Source organism: Sinocyclocheilus rhinocerous, unplaced genomic scaffold (genome assembly GCF_001515625.1).
Source record: "Sinocyclocheilus rhinocerous isolate Xijiao unplaced genomic scaffold, SAMN03320098_v1.1 scaffold182, whole genome shotgun sequence".
Classification (NCBI taxonomy): Eukaryota; Metazoa; Chordata; class Actinopteri; order Cypriniformes; family Cyprinidae; genus Sinocyclocheilus; species Sinocyclocheilus rhinocerous.
Window position 1 is genome coordinate 1,752,328 of NW_015655576.1, and position 22,475 is coordinate 1,774,802.

The 22,475-nt window shown below is 38.4% G+C and overlaps 1 protein-coding gene and 1 pseudogene across 3 annotated transcripts in view; one reads left to right on the forward strand and one right to left on the reverse strand.

The window, feature by feature from the left end:
- Positions 1-12,929, forward strand: part of LOC107718609 (cAMP-dependent protein kinase type I-beta regulatory subunit) — a 69,199-nt gene extending 56,270 nt beyond the window's left edge. For all 3 annotated transcript variants that reach the window (XM_016525775.1, XM_016525774.1, XM_016525773.1), the window contains exons 9-11: positions 200-321; positions 9,866-9,947; positions 11,640-12,929. In XM_016525775.1, the coding sequence (XP_016381261.1) occupies positions 200-321; positions 9,866-9,947; positions 11,640-11,812 (377 nt within the window). In that variant the 3' untranslated portion in view covers positions 11,813-12,929. The remainder of the gene's footprint in view (positions 1-199; positions 322-9,865; positions 9,948-11,639) is intronic.
- Positions 12,930-17,028: 4,099 nt separating this feature from the next.
- Positions 17,029-20,195, reverse strand: LOC107718626 (uncharacterized; annotated as a pseudogene).
- Between the last annotated feature and the right edge of the window lie 2,280 nt (positions 20,196-22,475).

Below are 22,475 nucleotides of genomic sequence, written 5' to 3' on the forward strand. Positions count from 1 at the left end.
TGAGTCTTTGCAACTTTACAGATCTTCTTTATGCACCAAGAGCTTTTAACACTTGCTTGTAACAAAGAGAAAGGAAAAATTGAAATCGCATCATATGACCCCTTTTAAGTGTAGCTGTTCAGGTACCTTAAGATCCGAAAAGGAAAATCAGATTTTTCCGTTTTTGGCTTCCGTAACATTAAATGTTTGTGTCTTGCAGAATCCCTTGATAAGTGGGAGAGGTTGACTGTGGCCGATGCCCTGGAGCCTGTGCAGTTTGAAGATGGAGAGAAGATCGTAGTGCAGGGAGATCCTGGAGATGATTTCTTCATTATTACAGAGGTATGCGTAGAAATGACTCTTTTTGTTCATTACAGCTAGGAAAGAACAATCCTACCTTTTTGGTAACCCCATTAACAGTCTTTTAAGTACTTGTTCCTCCAGGCTGACTAGAGGAGAATGGCTCTCCTTGGTTCCGCCCAAGGTTCCTTGAGGAGTTTGGTCCTGACACTTTCTAAAGTTGCTTACACACTATAGTTTCACAAGGCGAAAGCAACTTTTTAACTTTTACTGCAATGCAATCTGACGTAGGCCAAAGAAAGTTCCCAGTACTTTTGCAAATCTAGTTTTTTGGTATTCCTGCTTGATTTCATATTGATCTGACTCTTTCCACACCTTCTAAATAGATCAAACTGAGCTTTATGTCATGCGTGAGAGCCCTAGAGTTGTTTTCAGACAATCCCCATTGTCAGAAATGTATTGAATTAGGATCAGTATCATGAAACTTAAACTCTGAATTGAATTGTGTGAATATTGAATTATGACATTGTGAGGTAGTTTGCAGTAGAGTCCTACTATATATTGAATATATTGTGCATGCAAGTTTATTTCTGCTTGTTTTCTCTATCCTCTATTGTGTTAGCTGACACTCTCGCTTTGTGCTGTCAACACCAAAGAGCACATTTACATTTCTGAAAGCCCTCGTGGTGCTGATTCAGCATTCTTCTCATTCTCTGCCAGATCTTTGAACAATATTTTGATTAACTCCACATTTATGAAGATGTTGTGAAGTCTGGAGGGGGCTCTTTTCCCATCTGTGCATGTGCTCATATTTTCAGCACCTCTCTCTTTTTTCCTTCTCATTCTCTCCTCCATGAAGGTTGCAGAACTAATATCATCAGGCTGTTGAGTGAAGTAGAGCTCTAAACCTTCATTTGGATGCCTCTTGTTCCTGACCTGTGCTCCCATGAATCCACCTGTTTATTGCTTGCTTATTAATGGTGATTCCTGAGGCAAGCATGACTTCTATTTTTTCTCAAACTTTGGGTTGGTGTTTTGAACAAACCTCTAATAATAACTAGTAAACTTTGGTTCATAACTCATCCTGAACCACTTTTGTGCCACAGACATGAATGATTCCTTTAATCACAAGGCTTGTTGAGGAGATATAATGGATTGATGATTTATTCCTAGCAGACAAAAATCCCATTGAAGGAGAAATTAGATTTTTGTGTTGACCTGCTCATCATTTTGATAAAACATTCCTGATGTTGAGGAGCCAAACATCACACAGGTGAAAAGTTGCATTACTATAGTATCTGTTAGATTTATTGTGGATTTGAGATTGATGACGCTCAGGTAAAGTTGTGAGTATGTGCGTTTGGAAAAGGCTTTTGTAAGAATTCTTCCTTTGGGGAATGTTATAAATCTGAGACTGATGAGCCGTATAAAGTGAATCTGGGACAACACACATTTGTAGCAGAAAGGTTAGTTCTTCGCTGATGACCAATGGAAGGAGACGCTCGCCAGTGTTGAGTCTGTGTGAGTGTGACTGACTGCAAGTGTGGGAAACCTGCTGCTGTGTCCAGATGTGTGTGTGTGTGTGAGTGTGTGTGTGTGTGTGTGGCTTCAGAAAAACAGACAGAAGCACTTGCAAATCTAGTGTCCAAAGGAAATGTCTTTAGCCAGAATCTATTCTATTCTATTTTATTCTATTCTATTCTATTCACCCAGTTCTATTGTGGTCTTATCTAGTTATTGTAGTTATTTGTATTTACTGTACACTACCTTTCAAAAGTTCAGGGTCGATAAGATGTTTTTGAAAGAAGTCTCTTATTCTCACCTAGGCTGCATTTATTTGATCAAAAATGCAGTAATATTGTGAAATATTATTGCAGTGTAAAATAAGTGCTTTCTATTTGAATGTTTTAAAGTGTAATTTATTCCTGTGATGCAAAGCAGAATTTTCAGCATCATTACTCCAGTCTTCAGTGTCACATGATCCTTCAGAAACTGACACATTTTTTTTCAGAATCCTTTGATGAATCGAAAGTTGGAACAGCATTTATAGAAATAATTTTTTTTTACTAACAGTGTAAATGTATGTGAACTATGTATTTCAGTGCATACTTGCTGGAAAAAAAAGGTCGCTCAGTTTTGTTCTATTCCATGTTCTATTCTTTTCTATTCGCTCTGCACTTTTCTGTTCTATTCTGCTCTATTGTATTTGTTCTATTCTGTTTCTATTCTATTTACTCTTTACTGTTCTATTCTGCTTGGTGTTTTATTGTAATTTTTTTTGTTATATTCTATATGTTCTGTTCTGCTCTTTTTCTTCAGATCTATTCTGTTTTGCTCTGTTTTTTATTTCTGTTTTGTATTGTTCTATCCACTTTGCTCTGTTCTATTCTCTTTTTTTCTGTTTGCTATTCTATTTTCTATTTCGTTTTTTCTGTGCTTTTTTGTATTCTCCTACTCCAATATGCATTTTTATCATCTTGTGTTCATCTGGGTCAGGGAAGAGCAGGGCAGAGAGACAGATAAAAATAAATGAAGATGACTTTAGCATGAGACACGGCTCTGCCTCGCTGCTTGTTTGTGTGTCTCTCTCTCTCTCTCTTCCTCCGTCTCTGCCTGATTCCCAGCGCGGGGTGGCCAGCGGTTCAGTGATGGAATGTGGGCTGCAGACTTTCACACAGGGTCAGGCCCAGACTCCAGACCTGAGCGAGGGAACCAGGGACGGCTTTACAGACACACTAACACAGGCTTGGGAAGGGAGAGATGTGTGGGTGTCATTGTCCAGCTCTGGTCCCATAGTTCTTCCTTTTTGCTTCTTGTTTGTCTTGACAGACACTGTGAATGAAACGTCTTCCTTTTAGTTATTTCACCTCTTTCATTTTTGTGGTTTGGACCATCATTCATACACACACACACACACACACACACACACACACACACCCACGACTAATTACACACTAAATAGGAAGATCACAGGACACGTATTGAAACAAAGTTTGTTGCTTGCAGCCTTAAACTGACATTTTGTTATTGATTTATCACATTATGGTTCTGCTCCAAAGCCTAGGGAACTGCCTTGCTGTCTACTTCCAACATCAGGGTGACCATACATATTCTTTTTCATGGACATATCCTGGCCAGGATTTCTAAATAACCTAAAATATCTGGGATTTGGCTGTTTTCCTTTGTTGACGTGCTTTCTACAGTCCTCATGCTATCTATCTATCTATCTATCTATCTAGATCCCACCTTCTGTCACGCTATAATACAATTATGTCAATTATGTACAATGCCTGCATTGGTCATACTAATTCAGCAAAATGCATTTTAGAATTTAGAAATCCTGGCCAGGACATGTCTGGGAAAAACTGGACAAATGGTCACCCTGTCTACATAGGCTGCTCCCTTCTAAGGCATCATCTTAGTCCAGTTTGTATTGGTACTTTTCTGTAAAGATATAATTATGTGCATAATTGACATTTCTCTTGCATTATCTGTCATCTCGGATTATTTTTTTCCCCCAATGAGCTTGTTGCAATGAGTACATGCACTGCATTTTAATGCTGCGTAATCTTTAAGCATTTAAGACTAAAGCCAATAACTGTACCTACTACAACCAATACAATTTCAGTCCAATGAGGATTTGTTATTAAATTGCCTCTTTATTATTTCTTTATTTATTAGTCTTTATTGCACATTTTGGCAATTTACACCAAACTTACAAGAGAAAGATGAAGAAAAAAAACATCTCTCTGTCTCTGAGAGTTATGTATATATTATTATATTTATGCATGTCATACTCTGTGTTTGAAACCGTGTTTTTTTAGTATCATTAAGACACTATTATCATTTTTATTAATATTTTTTTTTATTTTATTTTAGTATTTTTTGTGTTTTTGTCATTTTTAGTTTTTTTATTATGTCTATATAGTTTATATTAATTTTCATTTTAGTTTTATTTATTTTAGTACATTGTTGAACTAAATGAATATGATTTATATTTTTCTTTTTCTTTTATTTTTTATAACTATAATTATTATAAATCTGTTTTGGAATACATTTGTTGTTTGTTGGATTGAGTCACAGAGCAACTATGATTTGATGCGTCACACATTAACTGATTTCACCACGTATAACATTCCATCATCTTAATTTGGGCCGTGGTAAATGTGATGATTCATGATATGGTTTATTACCCATACAGCTGCTCTCAGACTGTCTTAATCGTGTGAGAGCAGAGGGCCAGTTAGAGATCTCTGTGCCATACGTCTGCTGAATTGTTTGCATTTGGGTGTTTGTGTTTGTATTTTGTGTGTTAAATAGGTTTTCCCACAGATACCAAAAAAATGTGTTGCCCATTGTGAGACTTTTAATTTGATAGTAATGCAAAACCAACAGCTCCAGGGCATCCCCATGATGTCATACCTCTGGAGAGCACGTCCCCAGCCAAGATCCTGCACATACCAGGACGCTGATCCACTGGGGTCACACTGAAACATTCAAAGCTTAAAACATAGCTTAAAAGCTTTTTTTAAAGAAAAAAGTGGACTCTGTCATTATGTACCACATAATTATAGGCACATTCAAATCGGAATAAGATGAAAGCCATCCCTGGCATATTAAAAATTCAATGTTCTGACTTGTTTCCACATTTTCTCACAGGGTTAGGTCTTTTGCACATTAAAGTTATTACATTTACATTTAGTCCTAAGTTTTATCCAAAGCGACTTACAATTGGGGAATACATAAAGCGATTCTTCTTAAAGAGGCAAACAGACAAAGGAAGTGCTTGTAATACCAAGTTTTAGGCATTGTTCAAATAAGTACAACTAGAAAGGGAAGGAATAAATAAAGAGAAAGACAAATTATTATTATTTTTTTATTTTTTATTTAAGGTGAAGTCAATGAGTTTTCAGCTGTCGCTTGAAAATTGTCAGGGATTCAGCATTCCGGATAGGGGTGGGAAGATCATTCCACCAGCCAGGAATGGTGAACGAGAATGTTCTGGAAAGTGATTTTGAGCCTCTCTGTTATGGTACCACGAGGCGTTGCTCACTAGCAGATCTCAGACTTCTGGAGGGGATGTAGATTCGTAGTAGTGAGTGGAAGTAGGCGTGGCAGATAGATCCAGCAGAATAAAAACTGATGATTTGGAATCAGCTTTTGCCATCCGCAAGGCTTCCGTGACTGACAGTAGCGCGGTCTCAGTTGAATGGCCACTCCTGAAACCTGACTGGTTAGCATCCAGTTTGTTGTTTTGTGAAAGAAACAATGATACCTAGTTGAAAACAACTAATTCGAGGGTTTTCGATATGAATGGAAGAAGAGAGACAGGTCTGTAGCTACCTGTAAGTGTTTAATGTAGGTTTTTTGAGCAGTGGGGTTACCCGAGCCTGCTTGAATGCAGTGGGGAAGGTGCCTGTGAGGAGAGGTGTGTTGATGATGTGTGTGGGTGCTGGTAAGAGTGTAGGAGAAATTGCTTGGAGAAGGTGTGAGGGGATTGGGTCCAGAGGGCATGTTGTAGGATGGCTGGAGAGGAGAAGTTTTGATACTTCTGCCTCAGTGAGGGGCCAGAAGGAGAAGGTGGGAGTTTTAGCAGTGGGTGTGGTTGGTTTGAAGTCCTGTATGTGTGGGGCTGAGAATTGACTACTGATTGTTCTAGCTTTGTCTGTGAAGAATGTGGCGAAATCATCAGCTCTTATAGAAGTGGTGGGAGGTGGTGGAGGGGGACAGAGGAGAGAATTGAATGTTTTGAAGAGATTACGTGTGTCTGGAGCGCTGTTGATCTTATTGTGGAAGTAGGCAGATTTGGCAGTATGGACTTCCGCAGAGAAGTATTGCATAAGTATTGCAAGTAAGAGCTGGTCAAAGGACTGTACTTTTGTATGTGAGACATATATGTCTAGTCTCAGACTGTGCTAACAATCTTTCTGTATGAATATGACCTGCCCATAGATAGATAGATAGACAGATGGATGGATGGATTTTTACTCTCAGCTGTTTGTAGTGCTTTTTGGGATTACTGGGATACATGATTACTGCCTTACATTCTGGCCAAAAGAATAATTATACTAATCAGTAATTTGTAACTTGTAAGATAAATAGTGATGTGTGAACGAGCGTGAGAAAATAAAACGTAAAAGATAGTTCTGCCTACTTCATCCCATTAAAGCGTGCACAAATATGCATACCTAACATGCCCACATCAATGCAGGAGATGCAGAGGAGAAGATTCATATGTATTTCAGAATCAGAAAGAGCTTTTATGCATTAAGGCAAATTAGATGGCATGTTTCTCCTAAAAGAGACAGAGGTGTAGAGCTGCCCGCCCAGACGCCACAACCAGACTTTACTGAATGTGAGTAAACAGCAAGTCAACAACATTGGCATCCCAAACTCTCTGTGTCTTTGGTGCCCAATTGAGCTTGATGCCCTCAGGTAAAAATGGTAGGCTGAATGCATGAGTTACCTTAGCTCTATGCTCGACTGAACTGGAATGTTTGTGTTCTAGACGATGAATAAGATGTTGGCAGCGTGTCTGATTCTTCATATGGGCAGTGAGGCAGTCCCACAGCTGTGGACCTCTGTAACATAATGCCTTTCCACCAGCAGATGTTCGTACAGTGCATGGAAGAGGCATGCATCCTGTGATTGAAGGAGACACAGCAGGCAGTAGGGTGTTTGGAGATCTGTCAGGTAGTCTTACAGATTATATGGCAGAGATTTGTAAGTTAGCAGTGAAATTTCATAGTCTTAGACCTGATTTTGACATTTACTGAAGAAAATCTGACTAGTGCTCAACCATGAAAAAGTTATCCACATAGGTGGTTGCCACGGGTGGTTTTAGCACTCTGTTATTATGGTTGCTAGACTGTTATTGGTGGTTGCTAGGGTGTTGCTATGCAATTTCTGAAGTGTTCTAAGTGGTTTTAGCATCTTCTGTGGTTGCTAAACAGTTATTGTTGGTTGCTAGTGTGTTGCTATGCAAGTTCTAGTGTTCTAGGTTTTAGTAATTTATGTGGTTCCTAGAGTGTTACCATGCAATTTCTGAAGTGTTTTAGGAATTTATGTTGTGTTGCTGTGCAATGTATAAAGTGTTTAAAGTTGTTTCAACACCTTGTTATGTGGTTCCTACAGTGTTATGGGTGGTTGCTAGGGTGGTGCTATGGAATTTCTAAAGGGTTCAAAGTGGTTTTAACATCTTGTGTTGTGGTTGCTAGAGTCTTATGGGTGATTGCTGGGATATTGCTATGCAATTTCTAAAGTTTTTAAGTGGTTTAGCACATTGTTTTGTGGTTGCTAGAATGTTATAGGAGGTTGCTAGGATATTTCAGTGCTGCCTATAGTGTTCTAAGAGGTTTTAGCACTTTACTATGTAGTTTCTAGGGTGTTGCTATGCAATTTCAAAAGTGTTCTAAATGATTTTAGCACCTTGTTATGTGACTGAATGTTATGGTTGGTTGTTGCTATGCTGCTCCTGGGGTGTTCTAAGATGTTTTAGCACAAAATTGACCATAACACCGGGATCTTTACAGTTGTGGAAAACAGTACAAACGAACCCTTTTGTTTTGAAGGTGCATAATTGTGTTTAATCAGTGAAGCAGTGGAAGTTGAATGTTTATAATGATAGAAATAATAACTCCAGGATACAACTTTGATGGACACTATCCTAGACCCTTAATTTTCATACTTGACCCGTGATTTTCAAGTCTTCCTAACAGGATGTTAAGGTCAATGGGGTCAACTGTGTGCTGAAAGCTCCAAAGAGTAGTACTACAAGTGAGATACAGCCATGGGCAGTGGGCAGTATGTTATTGACAACTTTGACAAGTGCCGCTTTAGTCTTCAGCAACGCTGTTAAAATCATGTCAGTGTCCATTAACAGTTTGAGTGTAGACAACAACTCCTTTGAGAACAAACAGCTCAGGTCTGGCGTCCATCAAGTGCTAGGCCTCTTCTCACTGTATGTGCTCTCTCTTAGTAACAATTTGTATGCATTACATTGATTTCCACTAATAAGGAAATTAAATGCAATCAAAATTAAACATGCAAGTAAGTTCCTTTATTTATTTATTTATTTATTTTTTATTAGACTTTTATGGAATAGCTTTAATCGCTAGTGTTGTTCTCTAAGATCTGGTTGTAACTGGGCTGTTGTTTGAAACCCACATCAGCAGTATCTGTAGAACTCCTTGCTCTCACATATGTAACATCACTTAATCATAAAGTTCCTCAATGACATTTAAAAACTAGTCCATGGTTTCTCTCTTCATCTAAATTACGAATAGGATACAAATTGTTGCTATTGACGTGCAAAGCCCTGAGTGACACAGCAAAAGAGTCTGTAGATGACCTCTTGACCTGCTACCAACCCCCACATTTGCTCACAAGATTATAGTCACATAAGGACCTTGTATTATTCTACTTATGTATCAAGGAGATCCAATAGTGCTACCAGCTACAGCACTGGTCAGTGGACAATAATCTGTTATTGAAGACTTTGACAGGTGCTATTTCAGTAATTATCCACACTAGACTGACACTGGTTTATAAATAAATATTTAATAATATAAGTCTATTAACACTAAAATTATGTATTTTTATTTGATTTAATAATTAGTTTTTAAACTAATTTTTATTCGTTTTTAATTAGTTATTATTATTATTATATTTACATTTATATTTATGTAATTTATCTCAATTTATATATTTATTTAGTCATATTTAATATAATAATTATTCATTATTACCAAATACTATATTTAATTATTATTTTTATATTTAGGCACGTGTTTAACTTCTCTTATATTACAGATTTTTGCCTGTTTTACTTTTATTACTTATATTTACATTTTTAATAAATCTTGTAATAATAATAATTATTATTATTATTAATGTTATAATTATTAATTATTACTAAATACTATTATGTTTAATTATTATTTTTTTATAATTTATGCACATTTGTTTAACTTCTCTTATATTACTGATTTTTTTGCCTGTTTTACTTTTAAAAAAATATTTACATCACTTACTGTACATTATTCCAATTATTGTTTTCCGTGCTTTTTTGCATTTTTACATACTTCATTTTGTATTGATTAACTGCTTTTAGTGTTTTCAATGTCTGTAAAGTGACTACGAATAGAAAAGCCCTGGCCTGTGAGCCTCCCTCCTTTTACTGTTGGATTGTGGGTAATTTGTCCTTGATGTGACAAATGTGACGGAACGTGTGTGTCTCCTTGTTTATCTTTCTAAATGAGTTTTTGCATTGCAGTGTGGGCCGCTGCATGCAGTGGAACTCTATAACTGTTTAAAAATCTCAACACTGACAGGCCCAGGTGTGCGTGTATGTATGTGTGTGTGTCGGTCTATGACGTGTTTTCGTGTGTGTGTCTTGCGAGTCCCAGAGTTGTCTAAATCCTGTACACCTGCAGGCATTTAAAGCAAAGAATCTCTTTTTCACTAATCCTTCTGACGTGTCTCAAACTCGACACCGTGAGCTAGGCTTTTCTGTCTCCTTTTTCTCGTCTTTTGGTAGTTTTCCTCCTCATTAAATCTGCATATCACTTTCTCTTTCTCTTCCCAGGGTACAGCATCTGTTCTGCAGCGCAGGTCTGATAATGAGGAATATGTTGAAGTGGGCCGCCTGGGTCCATCTGACTACTTCGGTGAGTGTTGTGAGGATCGCAGAGCCTGCAACGTTGTGCCAGAGTCTTGTAAATAAGAGAACAGAAGTGCCTGAGCCAGACAGGAAGAGTAGCTTTCCTAACAGGTGGCAGTTCTTCATGTGCAGGGCTTGCAGAATATAGATCTGTGTGCTTGTTTACCGTCAGTGCGGTTTACACTGCTGCACCACAGGCGCACTGATCTTTGGTTTATCACACGACATAGTGAGTATAGTAATATTTACATTATATAGCGAGACACTGCTTTTTGTATTGTGACTGTATAATTTCAAAGCGGTGTGTTTATGTTATCAGCATACAGCAAAGGCAGTGAATTTTAACTGATGACTGCTTAAAGATGGGGTGAGACATTTCTGCAACACTAGTGTCACCAAACAGAATGGCAGAAATAGTGATTGTTTTAAACAGATTTTCTAAACACTCCCCTATCTTCCATTGGTTGGCCAATGAGATAGTCCCTCCTCAAACTCAAACCATTGGATTGAGTCAATGCTGCACTGTTAGGCTGCTCAAATGGCTTAATTACTTATTATGCATAAAAAAATTAAGTACCTTTAAATGTCTTTAAATGTTTAAATGTCTTTAAATACTTTATTGTTGTGATTTTTTTTCTTTAAAGGGATCATAAATGTAAACATTTGTATCATTTCATTGACTTATAAAGTCAATGTTCTTACACAAACAGCAAAAACAGTCATAATAATACAATAATAAAAAATGTAATAACATTTTTATAATTATTTTCATTAATATATTATTTATAATAATGATGATGATGATCATTACACCAATTACAACTAAATGTTATTACATTTAATTATTTTGAAAATGTTTCATTTATTATATATTTATGATTTTTGCCATGTTTTAGTTTTTTCACACAAAATTTATGTAACATTTACATACTTAACATTATTCTAATTATTGTTTTACTTGTATTTATAATAATTATGATGATGATGATTATCATTACACTAATTACTACTAAATGTTATATTTAATTATTTTGAAAATTATTCTCAAATAATTATTCTCTTTTATTTTCAAACATTTAGTAAAATAACATATTATTTTATCACAATTTTTAGATTTTTTTTGTCCTTTAAAAGGGTCATAATCTACACATTTGTGTCATTATACACATTCAATGTTCTTGCAAAAACAGTGCAAAACCATATCTGTTTCCACTCTGTCTGAATTAGACTGACTGTTTTTGCTACTGTACCTTTAAGACTTCTATATGTAAATAAACCTTTGCTACGACCAGCTGACCTCTATTTAGCGGCATAGTTCACATTTGTTCATTAGGGATAGCCAGGTTACTAAGTATTGAATAGGTGTTGTTAATTATGTACAGTGGGTACGGAAAGTATTCAGACCCCCTTAAATTTTTCACTCTTTGTTATATTGCAGCCATTTGCTAAGCGATACCAAAACAGCCCTGAGGGACACCAGACCTGATGCCATAACGGATTTGTGAATTCTTTTGTCAACCTAGTATTAATTAATAGCCTGGATGCACTGGGATATTTTGAGTTTTGAATGTTAGAGTATGTAAGATCGATTTTATGTCAGAGGGAAAAAAGTGAGAAAAATCCAAATTGATTTTTATGATGTGTAACCTTTGAATCAAGTCATTAAGCTAATCTATGTGCATTTGTTTTATTTGTTCAGGTGAGATAGCGCTGCTACTGAACAGACCCCGTGCGGCCACTGTCGTGGCCAGAGGTCCGCTCAAGTGCGTGAAGCTGGACAGGCCACGTTTCGAGCGTGTCCTCGGGCCCTGCTCTGAGATCCTCAAGAGGAACATTCAGAGATATAACAGCTTCATTTCCCTCACAGTCTAACCCAACCATCTGACACTTGTCTAGACCTCTGTCAGGTTACTTGGGTGCCTGGTTGCATAAAATAATGTGTGAGGTACTTCATCAGTTTTGCTTAAATCATTAGCTTAACTCTAGTTGAGTTGCTCTGAACAGGGTCGACAGTAGATAATAATAAAAAACAACTTATTTTATGCAGTCAAGCATTCAGTTTTTTTTTATTGCAAGAAGCACAAGTGCTCCACCTTTCTGCTTTTTTCCTTTATGTGATTTTCTTTTTCTTATGTGCACTTTGAATTGACCTATGCTATCACAAAGCTTTATTTCTGCAGATTAGGAGAGGAAATGAGGTGCCTAAATGGACTGATATGAAACATCTTCATGCGGCATGTGTAAATGTCCTACAATACATGATGCATGCAGACCAGAGATGCATTTTGTACACTTGCCATTCAGCGTTGAACAGGAAGGTAATATTACAGATGGTATAAGTATATGAATATGTTTACATAGAGGAAAGAATTTTTTAACCTTTGCCTTTTAGCTGTGTTTAGCGTGCTGTGTTTTACCCCACGTGGGTCAGTTTGCCGTCTTGTTCGAGAGCTCTGACCCTCTGATGCGAAATCTGTTTATTGAAAAGCGTTTTTTTGCTGTTCTATAGTGATATTTTCTTCTTGGCTGTTCCATCCCTTAACCTTCTCTGAGTTGTGCTTCTGCAGCTGGAATTAATGGGAAGGGGTTTGTTACATTTTAAGACACAAGTTTTAATAGAGGACAGCTATAAAAGGGGTTTTCATGGGAGTCTCGCTGAAGTCTTAATGTGTTGTAAGAGTTAAATCTGTATGCTGTTGCTTTTCTTTTATTCTTTACAATGCAATTGTATTACACACAAATGCACATCCACACACATGCTCTTACATCCTGAGGCCATGACAAGTTTGGGTGAATCTCATGAAACCTGTCAAGAACATTTCCAGGTCGTATTTCACCCCGATTCCCCAAAACACACACACACACACACACACACATCATAGGCTTCATATGCATATGTACCATATTTACTGTATGAAGCTTATTTTTAGGACCATTGAGATTTGGAGTAGTATTTTTTTGTACTAACTTTAATTTATGCTGATTTAAATAATAATAAAAAAATATTTTTACTATAAAACAGTAAATAAAAAATACAAAATTGACAATTTTGGGAATTATAATACATTTTGGGGAAGGAAATGGGAATAAGATTTTTATTTTTGTGGTACAGTATTCATCATATTTTGGAGAAATGTACGCAGTTGTCAAAACAATAATGCAAACATCCTAAAAATGCTCTTCAAAATATGTTTAAATTGATTTATGAACAAAATAATTAAATTTTAGAGTGAAATGTGACAAGTGACTAATGGATGTGATCCAACATTGACCAGAAATGGGAAAAAGTAAATTAAAAAAAATTTAGAATAATGGTAAGTACGCTAATTTTGTGGGAAAGATTTTTTGTAGTACAGTATCGAGAATATTGTGGAGAAATGCACACAATTGTCATGAAAATAATACAAACACAAAGCAAAAATGTCCCAAAAATGGTCTTAAAAATAGGTTTGAATTTATTTATGAAAAATATAATTCAATTTTGGGGTGAAATGTGACATTTTTGTGTGTGATTCACTAGTTTAGTATGAAGTACTTATGGAAATGTTCTAGAATTGAATAGAAATTATAAAATTTGTTCTCAGTACCTGCCTACAACAGCATTTTGGCCACTGTTTGTGTGTTCAAAACATTTACCTGTATAATTCACCTATGAGCCTCAAAAGTGCTGTAGGTTTTGAGAGAGCCATTGTTTGTTTGTCGTGACTTAAAGGCAGGGTATGTGATTTTTCAAAAACACTTTAGAAAACTGATTCGGGCCGTGTTGGTTTTTTGCAGTTTAGTTTATTTAGATGAATATGTTGGAGGTTATTTGAGTGAATTTGGAAGGAGCGATTGTGCATGCTTTGTTTCTTGGTTTTTACAAAATAAAATGCACACACACACACACACACACCAACGTTTACACACATTCTGTGACTCAAATCTTTAGGCCAATAAAGAAAAGCTTCTGAACACCATTAAATGTCTCGTCACTGTTTAATGCATCTGTTTGTCTCTTGAAACCCCCTTTGATCTTTTCTAGATCACCTTATCATTCTTCCTGTCTGTTTGACTCTCGTTCACCCCGGATCTCTCTCTCTCTTTTACTCCCACTGTCAGTCAGATGTCAGCTTGTGTTGTCAGAGGAAGGGGAGGCCAGCGAGATTAAACTGGAGCTTTTGGCTTTGACACATTCCATCTGATCTTAACTACACTAAATCAACTGGGGAATGTACTCAAGCCTGCCAGTCAACCACTTTAAACACACACACACACACACACACACACATACTTGATTATAAAAGCTTCAGGCTGAATTGATGACCTCTTATTTTAAGACCTCTATTTTCTTTCCATTTTTGTCTGTTTTTATTAAGGACATTTTTTATTTTACATATCAGTTGATTTGCATGTTTTAAGGGCATTAATGTTTGTATTTATATTTTTTACATATGAAGCTTTTTTTTGCATGCTTTAAAGGAATTCATTTTCTATTTCTTTCTAATAGCATTGCAATAGTTTGCATGATTTAAAGGTATTAATTTTCTTTTATTTGTCTGTTTTCTAGCAATTATGCTTTTTAATTTTACTAATGGAATTATGTATTTATTAATTTTTACATGTTTTAAATGTTACCTTTTTACCAACTTTGTTTGAATTGTCTATTTTAACTTTTTAAAGGGGTCATATGATGTTGCTAAAAAGAACATTATTTGGTGTATTTGGTGTAATGAAATGTGTTTATGCGGTTTAAGGTTTCTGAAACGCGTCGATTTTTACAAAGCTCATCGGTCTGAAAAGCGAGGTGTGCTCTGATTGGCCAGCTATCCAGAGCGTTGTGATTGGCCGAATACCTCAAGCGTGTCATGGAAATGTTACTCCCCTTACCATACTGTGATGCCCTGTCCCGGAGCGACAAGACAAAATCAATAAGCTGCGTGTTCAGCTCCCATGCTGTGATTTTGCCATGTGTGACTAAAACCCTCCGTAGCGCGTTATTCACTTTGCCACTTAGAGAGTTAAACAACAATTAAATTTATCTTTAGTTAGATTGTAACTGAGCAATAGCATTCAGGAAGGATACATATAAGATAGTTAAATTCGCTGAGACGAATTAAAGATTGGGAAACATAGAAAGAGAAGAAAAAGAAGGAAAAGAAAGGGAAAAATCAGAAACCAGGGATTAGGTTAAATTCAAATTACTTCACACTGCATACACACATGCTGTATTTAAAAGCTTCAAGTAAAGGGGTGCTAACCCCTAATTGTTAAAGCTATTTGGTAGCTTAGCCTAAAATGAAACTATGCTAAGTCGTGTTAGCTTAGCCGCTTAAGGTGGTTTGTTTACAACATGGCATCACCAGGTGACGAAAAGAAAGGAAAACTTGAAATCACATCATATGACCCCTTTAAATGTAACTTCAATAAGATTAAAAAAAATTCGTTGCATGTTTTAAAAGTTTGAATTATCTTGCCTTTAATGTTGCTTTAACTATTGTTTTGCATGTTTTAATGAAATTAGTGTTTTTATTTATGTTTTTACATATTAAACTTTTTATTTTGCATGCTTTAAAGGAATTAATTTTCAGGTTTTTATAATAGCATTATAATGTTAGACTTTTAGAATTTTATTTTTACATGATTTTTTTGTATTATCTGTTTTTAATAATTATGCTTTTTAATTTTAGTAATAGAGTATATTAATTTATTTGCATTTTTTAACTAAATTTAGGTTTAGTTAAAATGAGGCTTTTTAATTTAACTTTCGTAATAAGGCTTTGTAAATTCTTTGCATGATTTAAAAGTTTGAATTATCTTGCTTTTTATGTTCCTTTAATTGTTTGTTTGTTTGCACCACAATAGGTTTATTTTTATTTTTATTTTTTACAGTCAGTTTATTTGGAGCAGATTTGCAACTGGAGTCTCAGTAGATTTCATTACCAGCGACCCGCCTTTACCACCCCACCCTGTCATGAATCATTTAACTGATTTGCCCCCGACCATTACTGTGAGAACACGTTGATATTCAATCTTAAATTGTATAACTGCTAACATGTCATCTTTGTGTCCCAAACGAATCCCTGTATGGCAGTATCAATGTATGAACATCCACATTACAGTTGAATCCTGACCTGCTTGGGTCGAGGACTGGGATGTGCTGCCAACTCTAATGAGAAAACAAGAATGAAAGGATCAGAGGAAAGGAGGTGCAGAGGTCAATCAGGAGAGCACCAGATCAGGTCAGCAGATCACAATCTCTCTGAATAATGGAATTCCACAAAAATTCAAAGGAGTTAATGGAACAGGAAATAAAGCCATGATCTGATTACAGTTCAAACATTCCTCTGACTTTTGGAGTTTTTAAAATTCAGCTGGAACTCAAAGCATCAAATTTGAGAACTTCATGCACACTATAATTATAGACTGACAGATTCAGATCTAGTAATATGATCATAGGAAGTATGTAGTCTAATTTTTCCATGTATGCATGTATGTGTGTGTGAGTGTTGTGGGCTAAACTGAACTGTTTATTTTTCCACATACTGTATATGACTAATCAAAGATGATTTATAACCAAATTCCCGCAGGACATTAGACACTTAGAGGATTCTCTTTGATGTGTTTCCTGTTCGGTGATGTAGTGTCCATTCACCTGCCTATGTAAAGAAGAAAAACGGCCCAATGACAGTTCAGTCCAAGAGGAACAGCACAAGCAAATGTTCTAATGAATCTTTCATTCATTTCACCCTTTGAAGAAAAAAATTAATAAAATAAAATCTTTACCACTCATACTAATTTTTGTTGTGCGCAGTATACATGGAATACCAGGATGGTATTAGTGTCTTATGTTTTGTAATAATTTGGTTTTTTTTAAATGAATTTTTGGATGTGTGTGAGACTTGAACTGAAGACAAATTTCTATTATTATGTAATAGACAATAAAGTTTTTTGAATTTGAATGAACCACTAAATTTAGCTGCACGTGCAATAAATAACCATGACACAATGCATTGGGCAAGGTAATTATAGTTAACTAAAACTAAAACCATTTTAAAAAATCATTACTTAAAATAAATGGAAGTACATTTATATGTATGTATTCAACATCATACACCCTCCTCCAGGTGACCCAGCTGGGACTGATCAGACCCAAGCTTGTGTCCAGCTGACTAGCTACTTAGCACTCCATGGCTCTCCTCTTTTGAGCCATAGCCACCTTGAAGCCCTTTCTGCTGCTTCAGTGGTGCTGCGTATAGCTACCCTCCTGCTCGCTCCCTCAATGCCCAGCTCTCTGTATGCTCTGGCCAAGGAACGTTCTGCAAACCCCCTACATCCAACTTCAACTGGGATGCACCTCGCTCTCCATCCTGCCTGCTTGCAGTCGCTGACGAGTCCTTCATACTTGGAGAGCTTCCTTTCAAAAGCTTCTTCCAAGCGATCTTCCCAAGGGACGGTCAGTTCCAGCAGCACAACTTGTTTTGTGGATTCCGATACGAGGATGATGTCTGGTCGCAGAGTGGTAACTACAATATGACTAGGGAACTTCAGCTGTTTTTCTAGTTCCACTAGCAGTTGCCAGTCCCTTGCAGAGGCCAGTATGCTGGCAGATTTCCTCTTCGTTGAAGTAGGCTGCTCTCCAGCACTGATGAAGTTAATTCTCTGCTTGGAGGGTCGGGACCGCTTTGCCCTTTCAACACGCTACACACTGACTAAAATTAAAAAAGTGAAAAAGCATAATAGGACCCCTTTAATACGGTATGGCTCAGCCTTCCAATGCTCCGTCCGGGTAACTTTCCTATCTATTGCTTTCTCCCATCTCGTCCAGGCTCCTTGTTGTTTCATTCCCACTGCCCTGCAGGATCTAATCTCCTCCACAGTTGCTCTCACCTCCTCCTGAACAAGGCTGTTCCTTTTCTTCCTTCTGCTGAGGTTCACGTGTGGCGTCGGAAAGGATCCCAGCCCAGCTCTGCCTTGTGTAACTACTCCCACCAGCCTCCTGTGCCGCAACCTTGCCTCTGCCTTCTGAACAGCCTCTTCTGCCTTCCATTTTCTGCCAGTCCTCACTTGGATCCCTGCTTTGGCTACTTTCTGGTCTCTTGAGTCCCTGTATTGTAACACTTCTCTAGTTCTATGATCCCAATCTCAACCTTGTGCCAGCTTTAGGTCGTTGCTCCTAAAGAGACCCTCATCCTGAAATTGCTGTAATAATCATTGATGAGGTCTGTAATTCTGCTGGGGATATGGTACCTGGTTAGTGTATGCTGCACCAGCTTATGAGGAATGTAACCATACGCATTTGCCAGGTCTAGCCATAAGAACGATAAGTTGCCCTTATTCTCTCTGGCCTCCCTAATGAGCTGCGTCACTACGCCAGTGTGCTCCAAGCAGCCTGGAATACCTGCAACTCCACCCTTCTGTACTGACGTATCGATATAGGTGTTCTCTGCCAAATAGGTGCATAACCGGTTGGAGACAGCACTGAAGAAGATCTTCACTTCTACGCTCAGCAGGGAGATTATGCGGAACTGATCTATATGAGTTGAGTTTTCCTCCTTTGGGATCCATACCCCTTCAGCCACTCGCCACTGCTCTGGGATTCTTCCCCTTCTCCAGAAAACTCGCAGAATCTTCCACAGAGATCTCAACTGTTGTAATCGGTGCTTCATATACAAGAAGGGGCCACAGAATTCTAGGGAGAATGCCGTGCTGGTACACCCAGGCTTTAAACTTCCCTGGCAAGCCAGAATTGTCTGTAGATTTCAGCCAACATTCTAAGTCTGTACAGGTGGCATGGGTCGATCTTGTGTCTCTCAAAGAACTGTCGAACACCTTGCCTAGACTCTTGACTGGCTTTTCTGAAATAGTTGGGATGGTTGTGCCTGCAATGTGGAATCTTAGTTTATCTTCCACCTTCCCTTTCTTCAGTACCAATGATCTTGATTTGGCAGGTTTGAAATGCATACGGGCCCACTCCATTAGCTTCTCTAGGCCCTGTAAAATCCACCGACATCCTGGGACTGATTCTGTGGTGACTGTAAGATCATCCATAAAAGCCCTGATGGGTGGTTGTCGCTGGGCTGAATTTGTTGTGGGGCCTCTGCACTGTGGTTCAGCAGACTTGGTGAGCATATTCATGGATAGTGAGAACAGTATGACAGAAATAGTACATCCTGTAATGATCCCAATCTCAACCTTGTGCCAGCTTTATGTCGTTGCTCCTAAAGAGACCCTCATCCTGAAATTGCTGTAATAATCATTGATGAGGTCTGTAATTCTGCTGGGGATATGGTACCTGGTTAGTGTATGCTGCACCAGCTTATGAGGAATGGAACCATACGCATTTGCCAGGTCTAGCCATAAGACCGATAAATTGCCCTTATTCTCTCTGGCCTCCATAATGAGCTGCCACTCCAGCCCACACTACGCCAGTGTGCTCCAAGCAGCCTGGAATACCTGCAACTCCACCCTTCTGTACTGACGTATCGATATAGGTGTTCTCTGCCAAATAGGTGCATAACCGGTTGGAGACAGCACTGAAGAAGATCTTCGCTTCTACGCTCAGCAGGGAGATTATGCGGAACTAATCTATATGAGTTGAGTTTTCCTCCTTTGGGATCCATACTCCTTCAGCCACTCGCCACTGCTCTGGGATTCTTCCCCTTCTCCAGAAAACTCGCAGAATCTTCCACAGACGAAACAGGAGTTTGGGGCAGTTTTTGTACACTTTGTATGAGGTGTTACTTGGTCCAGGTGCAGAACCTGCCCTTGCCTTGCGGATCACCTCTCTGACTTCCTTCAACTGCAGCTCTGACAAGTCAAACTGTGTCTCTGGTCCAGGAGGGTCTATTAAGATGTCACACTGTCCCAACTTCTCTTCTCTCTTTGGATCACTGTATGTATTACTCAGATATTGATCCATTTCTTCCTGTGAACAGACCAGCTTTCCACTGCGCTTCTGCCCCAGCAACTCCTTAGTGAACTTAAAGGGATCGGCTATAAAAGCAGCACGTCTTCGAGCCCTTTCACGATGGCGCCTCCGATGCCCCTCTGCTCGGCGGAGGACCCTGATCTTCTTTCGCAGGATACACATCAGCTGAGCTAAGCCAATGCGCTCACTCTCTCCTGCCTCCTTAAACTGGGACTTTAGCGCTCTCATCTCCTGCCTGATGTTATGAATTCTCACTGCTCTATAATTCTTGGAGTAAGGTGTTCTCGTACTTTTCTCCTCTTCTCCAAACCGTTCGGCTCCCATACTGACAATAATGGTTGTCATGGCTTGCAGCTTTCCGTCAGCCTCTCCCTTAACTGTTGCCTCCAAAATCTGGTTGACATCTTCATCAAACTGCTCCCACAGTGCAGTCATGCTAGCTGCTGGCCATTTGATCCGTCTCCTGCTGAACTTAATGTTGGGGGGATTTGTTTGCAACACGTGGAGGTTCCGGGCGCTGTGGGGTGACTCCGGGCCTGGCCCCTCCTGCGTTTCGCCATTGAATTCTTTGTAGCTTTTTTGGGAGCCCTCCTCACAGAGGACACAGATTGGGTTGCCAGCCCGTTCTGCCCCGGTAGCCTTCTCTCCGAGCTGTCACTGTCTCTCCAGTTGTCACCACACTCTTCATGGTTGTCTTTCCTGGCCGTCACTGATAACTCAGGGTTTTAGTTGTGCACATACATCTTCTGATGCCGCTGGACACATCATCAGTGATGTTCCTGGAATCATCGGGTGTTTCGGGTCTTTCAACATCAATGACAATTTTGTTCATTTTGTTTAAATTTAAGTACTAAAATAATTACAATTAATAAATAAAAACTTAAAATTAAAGTGAAAACAGAAAATATAAAAATAAAATCTAATTCTAATGCTTAATAATATAGCATATGGTTATTTTAAAAAAATGCATTATTCAGTAGTAATTGTTTCTAATTAGTGGGATGCTACATTGCCATGATTGCCATGACCTCATAAAGTTGCATGTTTAATTCAGCAGGTGGCATGCAGTTAGCATAAATAAAAATGGCTATTTTGCACTTTAAATCCAAGTTCTACTTGTGTTCTCCAGAAAACTCGCAGAATCTTCCACAGACGAAACAGGAGTTTGGGGCAGTTTTTGTACACTTTGTATGAGGTCTTACTTGGTCCAGGTGCAGAACCTGCCCTTGCCTTGCGAATCACCTCTCTGACTTCCTTCAACTGCAGCTCTGACGAGTCAAACTGTGTCTCTGGTCCAGGAGGGTCTATTAAGATGTCACACTGTCCCAACTTCTCTTCTCTCTTTGGATCACTGTATGTATTACTCAGATATTGATCCATTTCTTCCTGTGAACAGACCAGCTTTCCACTGCGCTTCTGCCCCAGCAACTCCTTAGTGAACTTAAAGGGACTGGCTATAAAAGCAGCACGTCTTCGAGCCCTTTCACGATGGCGCCTCCGATGCCCCTCTGCTCGGCGGAGGACCCTGATCTTCTTTCGCAGGATACACATCAGCTGAGCTAAGCCAATGCGCTCACTCTCTCCTGCCTCCTTGAACTGGGACTTCAGCGCTCTCATCTCCTGTCTGATGTTATGAATTCTCACTGCTCTATAATTCTTGGAGTAAGGTGTTCTCGTACTTTTCTCCTCTTCTCCAAACCGTTCGGCTCCCATACTGACAATAATGGTTGTCATGGCTTGCAGCTTTCCGTCAGCCTCTCCCTTAACTGTTGCCTCCAAAATCTGGTTGACATCTTCATCAAACTGCTCCCACAGTGCAGTCATGCTAGCTGCTGGCCATTTGATCCGTCTCCTGCTGAACTTAATGTTGGGGGGATTTGTTTGCAACACGTGGAGGTTCCGGGCGCTGTGGGGTGACTCCGGGCCTGGCCCCTCCTGCGTTTCGCCATTGAATTCTTTGTAGCTTTTTTGGGAGCCCTCCTCACAGAGGACACAGATTGGGTTGCCAGCCCGTTCTGCCCCGGTAGCCTTCTCTCCGAGCTGTCACTGTCTCTCCAGTTGTCACCACACTCTTCATGGTTGTCTTTCCTGGCCGTCACTGATAACTCAGGGTTTTAGTTGTGCACATACATCTTCTGATGCCGCTGGACACATCATCAGTGATGTTCCTGGAATCATCGGGTGTTTCGGGTCTTTCAACATCAATGACAATTTTGTTCATTTTGTTTAAATTTAAGTACTAAAATAATTACAATTAATAAATAAAAACTTAAAATTAAAGTGAAAACAGAAAATATAAAAATAAAATCTAATTCTAATGCTTAATAATATAGCATATGGTTATTTAAAAAAAATGCATTATTCAGTAGTAATTGTTTCTAATTAGTGGGATGCTACATTGCCATGATTGCCATGACCTCATAAAGTTGCATGTTTAATTCAGCAGGTGGCATGCAGTTAGCATAAATAAAAATGGCTATTTTGCACTTTAAATCCAAGTTCTACTTGTGTAAAATATCATAAATTAGGAAATTGGTGCACAACACATATACTGCAAAGTCAGAATAAGTGTAGTATAATAGTATGCCATTTTGAACATTAAAGGTAAAATATGTAAGATTTTTT